Source organism: Chinchilla lanigera, unplaced genomic scaffold (genome assembly GCF_000276665.1).
Source record: "Chinchilla lanigera isolate Chin_1 unplaced genomic scaffold, ChiLan1.0 scaffold00021, whole genome shotgun sequence".
Lineage (NCBI taxonomy): Eukaryota > Metazoa > Chordata > Mammalia > Rodentia > Chinchillidae > Chinchilla > Chinchilla lanigera.
Genome location: NW_004955422.1, coordinates 23,999,880 through 24,011,506, shown reverse-complemented (window position 1 = coordinate 24,011,506; position 11,627 = coordinate 23,999,880). Strand labels below are relative to the sequence as shown.

General features: G+C 39.5%; 1 protein-coding gene across 1 annotated transcript in view; it reads left to right on the top strand.

Annotated features, from left to right (window-relative positions):
• Hiatl1 (hippocampus abundant transcript-like 1) overlaps positions 1-11,384 on the top strand; it is a gene marked incomplete in the record, with an annotated part of 61,876 nt that extends 50,492 nt beyond the window's left edge. Inside the window, 6 exon segments of the mRNA XM_013514003.1 lie at positions 626-739; positions 3,036-3,107; positions 4,943-5,055; positions 6,746-6,843; positions 8,551-8,693; positions 9,353-11,384. Coding sequence (XP_013369457.1) covers positions 626-739; positions 3,036-3,107; positions 4,943-5,055; positions 6,746-6,843; positions 8,551-8,693; positions 9,353-9,604 — 792 coding nt within the window.
• Between the last annotated feature and the right edge of the window lie 243 nt (positions 11,385-11,627).

The following is an 11,627-nucleotide window of genomic DNA, read 5'->3' as shown; positions in this document are numbered from 1 at the left end:
GAAGCTAGCCAGCCAGACGGCTGGCACTCCCCACCCGCAGCTCCCTGTGCTCCGGAAGCCCTCCTTCTGGGAAACCCTGAGGCCGGGAGTGAGTCCTCGGTCCAAAACTGGAGCATACTTTGTTGTCTTGCCAGGTTTACAGGAATATGAATTGAATACTGTAAGGGAAGTTGAATATCAACATTTTGAAGAACAGTGAATTTATGTGTAAATTACTCACTAGATATAAAAACCAGGTGGAAACCCCTGCACTGGATATGATTTTAAAGAAGTCATATTATGAACCAACCCTTATGAATCAAAAGGGTGCTGTGGAAATATGTTTTCAGGATTTGTTTATAGGATGTTCAGGATCTGTTTAAGAATATAAGCCACATTTGCTAACACAGATGATCAAATGTTTTCCAAAAATTTTAATATTTAAAATGCATATTTCTGAAATGAGAATTTGTAACTTCCATAGAGATGGTGTTGAATTTAATGTTAAAATTTACTTCCTTTTATGATCTATGTAACTGTTGTTATCCATCTTAATAGATCAAAACAATGAAGCCCGTATCTCAGAACATTGGTGATACTTTCGTCTACTGGCTTTTTTATGTGTTCGCTTTCTGCTTATTTCCAGTCATTGAAGAAAGTTGGGAAAGATTCCACTGTCTTACTTATCTGTATCACCGTGTTCCTTTCATATCTTCCCGAAGCTGGACAGTATTCAAGTTTTTTTCTGTATCTCAAGCAGGTGAGTAGTGGATATACCTAGAAGCTTTTGAACGTAAGGAATGTTGGATGTTGGGATCTAACTAAAGATAACTTGGGAAACAATTAGAGACTTCACTCTTGGTATTATACATTCTGTGGGTTTAGACAAATGTATAGAATGACACGAATCCAACTTTGTAATATGGTATAGAGTATTCTCACTGCCCTAAAAATACCTTGTGCTCCACCTGTTCATCCTTCCACCAGTGGCACCTACTAGCAAGCGCTGGTCTCTTTACGGTTTCTGTAGATCTGATTCTCGCAGACTGTCCCAGAGTTGGAATCATACTGTTTATAGCCTTTCCAGAGTGACCTCTTTCACTTAGTGATATGTATAAGTTTCCTCGGTGTATTTCCTTGGCTTGATAGTTCATTCTTTGCATTGTCAGTTTCAGCAGTTTGGATGTACCCGCTTACCTGTTCATCCACCAAGGGATATCTTGGCTGCTTCTAAGTTCTGGAAACTATGAATAAAGTTATTATAAGCACATAAATCTTTAATACTATCTATTAGATTGCTCAGAGAGGAAGTTTATTCAGACACACTGACCTGGATCTGATGGTGGCCAGCTTGCTGACCTGGCCTCATGACTTCTAGCTCACCTGCTGCACTGGACCTCAAATTGTTTTACAGACAACACAAAATCTTTTCTGTCCTCTTATTTTACTTTTTAAACGTGTATCTAACTGGGCATGGTGGTACACTGGAATCCTGGGAGGCCAAGGCAGGAGGCTCACAAGTTTGAGCCCAGAGACCAGTAGTACAAACAAAACAACAAAAAATCCCCAACAATTTCTATCCTGTTTTGTCCTCCTAAAATGGTTATTGATTTAGGTAAAAGAAACACCACCCTCCCTTGTCCAGATTTTGTTTGTGTCTCTGGGCCTGCTCAAACCTGAGCTACCTTTCATATGGCCCTGCCCTGGCTGTTATTGAGCTCACTGGAAAGAAGGCCTTCCCGTGTACTCCACTGTTGGAGAGCAGGCTTCCTCCTAAGATAAATTCCTTGACTTTTTTGAGATATTCTAAAATGGTATTTGATAAACAGTATTCTGCTAGTTTTTTTGAGAGTATGAGACTAATATCTTTATGTGTTAACATCTAAGTAGAACTTGTTTTTCAAAGATTTCTACTATTTTGCTCATTTTGATGGATGAATGCTAGAGATTTAGAGAAGGTAATAACTGTTTAGTGTGGAAAATTATGCATGCATTTATAATTAAATTAAATAAAATATGCTTTTAATGTAAATAAAATTGGAAAGTCCAAGGAAGAAAGTAAAAAAAAAAATTGCCTTAAAATAAGTAAGAAAGAACCGATGACTTCTAATTTTCTAGCTATTTTTTCTACACTATGTTCATGTCACCATCACCAACTACAAGTCAGAGGTATTGTGTTAGATTCTATTTGTGCTCACTCTAAAGAATAATTAACATAAACATTTTAGGTAAAATTTTATTGGATATTTAAAATTATACATTTGATAAAATGTTTATAGAAGACAAAATAATTTATCCTTTTTGAGATACTTTAAAAATTAGAAATCGTTGACATTTCAGAGCTACTGTTAAAGCCGTAGGCTTAGAAGTCATCACCAGCCAACTTTGCTGGCTGCTAACTCATTAGAAGCACCACGGGAACTTTTTAGAACATACCTGTCTCTGAGCCCTATCACAGAGAATCTGAGGTAATTGGTCTCCAGTGAGTTCTGGCATCTCCTTGCTTCCCTCCCGATTCTCCCCTTCTCTGTTGCCCACATGATTTAATGTATAGTGAGGGTAGAGAGTCACTGGTTTTGCTGATGAGCAAATTCTGTACCAGCATCATCAAAAGTTAAGTCACATTTTGTTTCATATTCTGCCTATTGCATGTTACCATCAATTTGTGAATTGGGGATAAAGAGGAAGTATGAATTAGTAGGTAGACATAGAAAATAGTATTCAAAATATTTCACAGTTTAAATTGTGCCTACATATAATGATTTCTTATATCAGATTTAAATATAAATTACTAGTTAAATAGGTTCGCCTTTCAGCACTGCCCTGATTTGCCACTGATTTTATGAACTGTCCTACACTCTTTTATCCTATCTTTTTCTGGTTTTTCTCCGGTATTGGAAATCGAACTCACTACCTTGCGCTTGCCAGGCAGGTGCTGTGCCGCTGAGCTAAATCCCCAGCCCGTATCCTATCATTTTAATAGACTATAACATTTTTTTAAATCAGTGATTTCTGTAGTAAATCTATTACTAAAGTATGTTCTTCCATTCTCTTAGGTCATCGGTTTTGGATCTGTTGAAATTGCAGCATTTATAGCTATGGTAGGAATTCTGTCTATTGGGGCTCAGGTGAGTGTTGTTTCACCCATACTTTAACACATTTTTATTTTCCTTTTACTCCTTGATAACCACAGGTTCACAGGTGTACTCCTCAGGCCCTGCAGTGGCAAATCTTACACAACTAGAGGGTAGCATCAGATCCAAGAAGCTGACAGGACATGGCTCATAGAACTGTTTCTTCGTGGTAGAATGTTGAAGTCATATTTAGGGGGAACTTCGTACAACTTTCATTCAGTAGCATAATTTGTTTTAACCTATGCTGGATCAGTATTTTTATTTGCTTGTAAAACAACCAAGACAATAAGTAACTTACTTGTAGATACCACAGAATTAACCAGGAGAATGTGCTAAGCGGTATTTTAATGGTAAAAAGTAAAGAGAAATAAACATCAATTACTGTTCCAACCCTTGCTATCCCCGGGACCAAAGAAATGTGAATCTATGAGTAGTTAGGCTTCTCTAGAGGAACAGAATTAATATCACAAAACACATTCATTTTAAAAAAATGTGTATCTATATACAATTATGCAAAAGGGATTTATTAGTAGGCTTAGAGGATCAGAGGCAGGAGAGTCCACAGTAACTGCAGACTCAGAAATGGGAAAATCTGTAGTGACCCTCTGCGTGCTAGAGAGCTGGAAGATCCAGTAGCTGCTCAGCCCACAAAGATGGAAGAACAAGAGGAACCAAGATGCAGCACCAGTCCAAGGTTGGAGCTCGTCGGAGAGTCGCTGATGCAAGACTGCATTGGAAGGCTGAAGAAACTGGAGACCTGGAGATCAGTGATGGCAGCCAAGGACGCACTCTGTCAAGACTGGAGTGCTTCAACATGGGCGCACTTTCTTTCATTTGCCTTTTTGTATTCCACCTAGATTACCAGGCTATAGATTGGTGCCATCCAACCCAGTGGGTCTTCCTTAATCTGCTACCTACAGATCAGTCACCCACAGACACCAGAACTGTGCTTTACTAATCTGCTCAAGTTGATACATCACAATTAATGGTCACAATGAGTTAAATTAGGATATATACAATGAGTGAAAGGTATTAAATATTCCCCATTTGTTAGAAATACAGGATCACCACAGCAGGGCACATGACCTTCCATTAATGTAGTGCTGTGCATGGGTGCATTCACTATGTCTTGTGGGACCCCTAGAGGCTGTTGCCTTGAAATGCGCATCAGGCCAAGCAGAATGTTTTCCTTGATCCTGTCCAGAAGAAATGGGAAGGTCATGAATGTTTCTTCCACATACTATACTTGAGAAGTCTCATGGAATGCAGAGGCCTTTCCATTTCTGTTTTGACTATATTATTAGTACATGTAAATTATGCTAAGGTTTCAGGTTGATCATGATTTCTGTTTGTGTGTTACATTAACTAGTTGATTAGCTGCTGGCATCTTTTACTGTACTCATTTTCAGACTATCCCAGCTTCTTCTATTTAGCAAAATATATATTTGTTAAAATCAAAGTTAAACCAATCCCAACTTGATAAAACTGTTAACCTCTAGCCAGATCCCATATCTATAAATGTTCAGCAGGAGTTTGCTATTCACCCATAGTTAAGAGCTTGGCACTTTTTCAGAGAGCCTGGTAAAAGCTGTGGTAATCTTTTGGGAGGTGCTAGCAGTGTACAGTAGACAGATTTCTCAGGAAGGATGTGCAAGGGCCTAAGCCCCAGGTTAGCCTGGGAACCACTGCAACTCCCCACTTCAAAAGATACGTTAGTACTGTGAGCCTTTCAGGTCACAGATAGCAGTGTGCCCTTGGAGGTAGCTGGTTATCACTCTGTGTTTAAATCTGTGTTCACATGGTTTCTTAGGGTCTCTTTTTCTTTGCAGACAGTCTTTCTTAGCATCTTGATGAGATCACTGGGGAATAAGAACACTGTTCTCCTTGGTTTGGGCTTCCAGATACTGCAACTGGCATGGTATGGTTTTGGATCTCAAGCCTGGTAAGCTTTACCTATTGACTTTTATGGACTAACAGATGGATATGTGTTCGAGGCGCTCTGGCTAATTGGGTATGACAAGAAGCAGCAAGTTTGGTGTATTCAGCATTTCGAAAACCATTAGGCTTTAAATTGGGCAAGGGAGGGTAGAACTGGATGATTCAAAATGGTTTGTAAAGATTGGTTTCACCTCAGCAGGCTTACTGAATCATTGCTTAATTGAATGTGTGTCTGTCTTTCCCTAGCCCACCAATAAAGTTCTGGATCTATTTTTAAACACATTTGCCAGTGTTTGGAGACATCACATAACTTTCAGAGAAAAAGACAAGGAAAAATGATTGTGGCAAGCTTTGCTGACATAATTGAGTGATCTTAGACAGTAAAATAACCTTTATAAAATATGGCTTTAATTAGTTGTTTTCTTTTTTTTTTTTTTGGTACCAGGAATCAAACTCAGGACCTTGTGCTTGCCAGGCAGGCACTTATACCACTGAGCTATATCCCCAACCCACGGCTTTAAGTTTGATGAACAACTAAGGTCTCTTTCAATGGCAGGTGTAGCCTGAGGGAGTTACTACTAGCACCTTAGATTCCCATTAATAGGAGGGTCAAAATAAACTCTCTGGAATAAAGAGGAACAAAAGTTCCTTGTGTGGCAAGTTTCCCCATGTGCCTAGCTGCCAAACACCAGAGTTCTTACCTCCATTTTAGACACCAGAGCTGATTCTTACTTTGTGTTCATAAATGGAGGATATAATTTAGAGAAACTGCAAATGCTGTAGTGGTTAGAAGTTATTTTGGAAATAAACATGAAATTCTGAATTTCCTTTGTTCTATGTGATGTCTTACCTAAAATTAATGTGGATGATTCTTGTTCTTTTTTGATTTTGGTCCTGTGAGCTTAGGTTCGCTAGCTGGCTGAGTTAACATTCTTTCAGTGTTAGAAAGACTTTGACATCATGAAAGGGTTTGTCCTTTTCAGTAACAACCATCCCCGAGGAAGTCTGGCCCAGCTGGTTATGAGCACAGCTGGGGCCTCACTTTACTCACACACTTCCTCCTGATTCATATGTAGGCCTCTTGTGTGGAGAGCAGGACCCAGGACTGAGGGGAGTGAGCTGTTCCAGCTCAGTGGTTGGTACACTGCCCTGGGGGTTCTGGCAGGCTGCATGGCTTGAGAGTAGTGTGAGGGTTAGGCTTTGAGAAGCACAAAGAGTAGAAGTGCAGTATTTATACAAGCAAGTTGTCCCCTGCAGAACTTTGTTGAGCTTACTTCTGCAGATGGTAATAGAGCAGAGAGAAGAAGAGTTTCTGAGAGAAGTAAAATAAGGAAATGAAGTTTTCCTGGATCTTCTATTTTGTGAAGAGGTTAATATTAACAGTGTGATTGTAACCCTTCAACGTTTAAGAAGTCATTTTTAAAGAGCGAAATGTAGTCAGTGTGGTGTTGTGTACCCCTAATCTCAGGAGGCAGAGGCAGGAGACTTCTGAGTTTGAGGCCATCCTGAGCTACCTAGTGAGTTTAAGATCAGTTTAAAATATATAGTAAGACCCTGGCTCAAAAAAAAAAAGAAAGGATGGAGGAATGATAAAGGAAACTGGACATGAGAAAATAGAAAGCGTTTGTACATTTGCCACTGCATTCCAAACCATAGCTCCCAAGGCCTGACCGCGGTCTGTTCTGTTGTTGCAGGATGATGTGGGCGGCAGGGATTGTGGCCGCCATGTCCAGCATCACGTTCCCAGCAGTCAGTGCGCTCGTGTCTCGGAACGCAGAGTCAGATCAACAAGGTGAGGTCGCAGCCCTCGCTGTTTCCTTCTTCAGCTGAGACCTCTCTGCCAGAAGCCTGAAGCTCTGAGCTCTCCACATCAACACCAGGAGGTGACAGCCTGTGATCCCTGCTCCAGGAGCATATCTGTTTGCTTTGCAAATATAAAAGTCTTATTTTCCCCTCTGCCTTTATCTTACTCATCCTTTTTTAAAAAAAAAAAACAGCAATTTATATTACTGAGTTAGAAAATACCTGTTTTTCTTTTTCAGTTTTGACTCCTTTTATCTGTTACCATCAGACTTAACCTGGCTATTCCCATTTAAATAGGTGTCTATTAAATGATAGTTAGCAGTGAGTTATTTAATCACTAAAATTGCTTCAATTTGAAGTAATTCAAAGTCCGTGAGCTTGATGTAGGAAGTGGTTCTTGGGAAGAAAAGAATTTATGTGGCTTTTGGTAATTGGGTAGAGTAACAGGTGAAGTAAGTTATGGCTGCTACGTGAAGAGGAGATGGATGGTTACCCGCCTTCCTGTGCCTTGGCTTCACTTGCAGGCAGTTCTGCCAGAATTAGTCCTTTTCTTTGTCCATTTCCTGAGGGCTCACTTTACTGTAGTCAGGAAGTAGGGAGTTTTAAAGGGCATATTTTTTAAATGCTTAAACTCTTTAAAAATTTTTCAATAAAAAAACTACATTGGAAAATGTACCTATTCTTCTAGATCAGAAATTATCCATCTTTTTTATATCCATTTTTAAATAATGTCACTTGAAGACCACCAGTTCCATGTGTCACCTTCAGGTACATTAACCCAGCACAAGGAAAACACCCCTGTGTCTGAAGTATAGTGTCTCAAGCCATCGTGAAGGACTGTTCTGTTATTCAGGGCATAGACTGTCAGTACAAATGTGAATGTTTTGAAGTCAGCATGTGGAATGTGTTACATTAGGCTAACATGTACTTGACCATTTTTTGTTTTGTTTTGTTTTGCTTTGTTTTTGGTACTGAGAATCGAACTCATGACCTCAGGCTTGCCAGGCAAGCGCTTATGCCACTGAGCTATCCCTGGCCCATACTTGACTATTTTTGACTTAAAAAGAAATATCTGGTTCAAGCTAATTTCACCAGCCATATTAGAAAGCAGAGGTGTCTAGAAATCAGCACTTAACTTTTCTGTGCAGGTCTGTACTGTGATGGAGAATATCTGTGGCAGCTGAGAGGACGGCATCTCCCAGGGGAGGGAGCAGTGGCTCTACTGACGTATAACTAGGGCCATCAGAAGTGAAGCGCAGACTTTTATTGTAAATGCACTGTTAAATGAGCAGAGCAGGGAAATCTCAATTCACTCAACAGTGAAAATCGCCAAAAATGGGAAATTTAGGCTTTGTAATTCATGATTGCCCATTTGTAGGCAGATGTAGGTGATGTGGGGAATTTAAAACCAGAAAGATTTCAGAAACTGAAATCACTGTCATTTTACCTGCCTGTAGACCTTAGTACAGAAAGTAAGGACGTCATGAAGCAAAGGAAATGCTTGTGTAATGAGTGAAAATATGTTGGTGAAGTCTTCCTGATCTACTTTCTGCATTGTGCTTTCTACTCATAGGCATAAGTCTTATGAGTAGTCCCTGAGAATCAGTATATCATAGCTTGTCAAAGTACCGTAAAGCTCCACATCTTGAGATGCTTCTCTGAGAAGACTGATTCCTGTTTCTTTGTTCTGATGTAGGAGTTGCCCAGGGCATCATAACAGGAATAAGAGGACTATGCAATGGCCTGGGACCAGCACTCTATGGCTTCATATTCTACATGTTCCACGTTGAACTAACTGAGTCGGGCCCGGAATTGAATTCTGGCAGTGGTGCCCTACAGGTAACTGGATGATGTCTAATTTTGTAACGGTGGTTAAGTCCGAGTATAGCAATTCTTCTGACCTTAACTTTGGGGAGCATTCTTATTTGCATGTTACTGTTGTATTTTACAGTAGTAAGCTATGTGTTTATGTTTCCCTGGGATCAGGGAGGGCTTATTTCAGAGATTTAGTATCTTAGAAAAGCTTTGTCTTAACTTTAGGCTCTGTTTTCACCTACATAGTAGTCAATGTGTTCAGGATGTTATTTGCTGGCTAACAGCCTCAGATTAAATAACAGGAAATGACCTAAAAACCCAGCTACAAATTGAGCCTAGGGTACTTTCTCTACTCCTTTTTTTATGAAAAGTGATATTGAGATATTGAGTACAAAACTGGAATTTATGTTCAGTGTACAGCAATGCATAATCAGAGGTCATAGAATGATATTACAGGTAAACGGTTTATAGGCTTTCAGGTTGGGGTAGGCTGTGTAAAAGTGGTACCCCTAAAAAGCACCAATCAATTGCCATTTTATATTCCCAAGACCAAGCTCTGTTTGCCTCACCATGTAATGAAATATTATAATCTGCTTTTGAGGAAATGGTTCACTTTTAGGTGGTATATTTCTTTGGGTTGAAAAGACTAACTAATTCTTCGTCTTATTTTCCACATCCATCAGGAAGCTGTCATCCCAGGCCCACCATTTTTGTTTGGAGCATGTATAGTTCTTCTGTCTTTTCTGGTTGCCTTATTCATCCCTGAATACCGTAAAGCCAGTGGAGCTCAAAAACATAGCAACAGCATCAGTGGTAGCCTGACCAACACCCCAGAACGGGGCAGTGATGAGGATATTGAACCACTGCTGCAAGACAACAGCATTTGGGAGCTTTCCTCCTTTGAGGAGCCTGGGAGTCAGAGTACGGAGCTGTAACCGGAAGAAAAGGAGTTCTGCAGATGTTAACTCTCAGAGCCTTCAGGGGAGCCACACCACATGGAGACTTCATGGTGCTGGAAGGGTGAAACTAGAGGCACGTTTTGGCCAGGTTGATAAAGGATTCCTTTATCCTTCCACACCCCATCTCTCCCTCTTCCTGTTCTTTTCCATTCTTTTTCTTTTTTTATACTAGGACAAGATAAGATTCGAATTACTTCTCCATAAACAGTGTGCAAGTTTCAGGGTTATCTGGAGTCCAAACTTCGAAACTCAAATAGAAAAGGTCATATCCCTCAGAAAAAAATGGCTTTCTGCTGGGCAAGCTGGTACATGCCTGGGATCCCAGCATTGAAGAGTCTGAGGCAAGAGGATTGCAAGTTCAAGGCTGGCCTGGACTACAGAGCAAGTTCAAGACCAGTCTGAGCTACACAGTGAGACCTTGTCTTAGAAAAGAAAAAGGCTTTCCTTTAGTGACTGCAGTAAGTGAGACAGCAGACTGTACACCCTTCTCAGTAGAAGGTGCAGGGTTATTGTGGAAGTGCCATCTTGGGCAAGATTTCAGGTAAAGATTCTCTTCTTCCTTCCTTCATCCTCTTCTGGATGATACCCTTTTAGCCCACAGGTATTGATGAGTGGCCACTCTTAAGAGTTAATCACTCAGTATCAGGGACCCATTGCCTTTATTCAAAGGTCAAACAGAAATGCTACAGTTTTACTTTCCCTTTGTTTTTTTTCCTACTTCCTATGCTTGTCTAGAATGAATAATAATACTGATTAGTGATCACCTTTAGCAGATGAAGGAAATCTTTCTTACAAATTCAAACCATGTTGAAGTAGCAAATCAGATTAGTGGACTTAGTGTCCTGGTCAGATCTGCAGTGATTTTACAGAGTAAAACAGAACCTCTTCTGATTGGGTGTGGTGGTGCACACCTACAATCCCAGCTACTTGGGAGGCTAAGGCAGGAGTATTGTGAGTTCGAGACCAGCCTGGACAACGTAGCAAGACCTCCATCTTAAAAAAAAAAAAAAAAAAAAAAAAACTACTGGCAACAAAGAAATTGGGGAACTAAACTTCTAAGAAAGTTTTTAATGACTTGAACATTCCTGAGAGGCTGAGAGTTAGTTACTGGACACCAGTGGAGTTTATATCTCAGTTCCCTCACAATACATTATCACTATTTGCTCCTTTCCACATCACCCATGTCCTCCTCAGCTTTTCTCATCTGTCACGCACCTGCCTTAACTGCTGTGTAGTATGCATATGTTTTCAATTAATCTTTATCTCAATCTCTTTATCAGACTTCTGAATCTCATGGGATACGCACATTAAATTCCTTTATAAAGTATGAGGGTTTGGTGAAGTCCAGTTTCACAATAAGTGTCTTGCTAATTTTTTGAGATGTTTTATGGACAAAGACAACTTTACAGATTTATATGTATTTTGCTGCACAGTAAATGGACTATTAACTAGGGCCTTCCTTTAACAAAGCACTCCTTTGAAAGTTTTATAGGTATGAAATATATGTAGATATTTGTAAGAGTTTTAATTTTTTTGCTGGGGTGCTGTGTAAATCTTGTATTTATAAATGTAATGAAGGTATTGACAAAAAATATATACAACTTTTATAAAGGATTATGTACTGACAATACATTTAAAAGAAAATATATTTTGAAACCTGTTTAGTGATGAACAGAGATAACATATCTTTTTACTATGCTGTTGGTTTTTAGGTTAAGCTTCCTAATGCATAATAAATTTGCAATGGATATATTTATGTCTTTTGTGATTTTTTTTTTACAACAAATTAGGATTGCTCTTTGGGGTTCTCTGGGCAGCTTTCAACTAGACTGAATTATTAATCCTTCAGCTAGTGTAAAAGACATGTATATTTTTTGGGGAAAAAAAACTTTAAAAGTTCATTTAAAATGTCCCATCAAAGACAGATTCCACTTTATTTTATATAGCAGGATCTAGAACAGCTATGTGTACACCCATGTCTATAGTAGCATTATTCCCA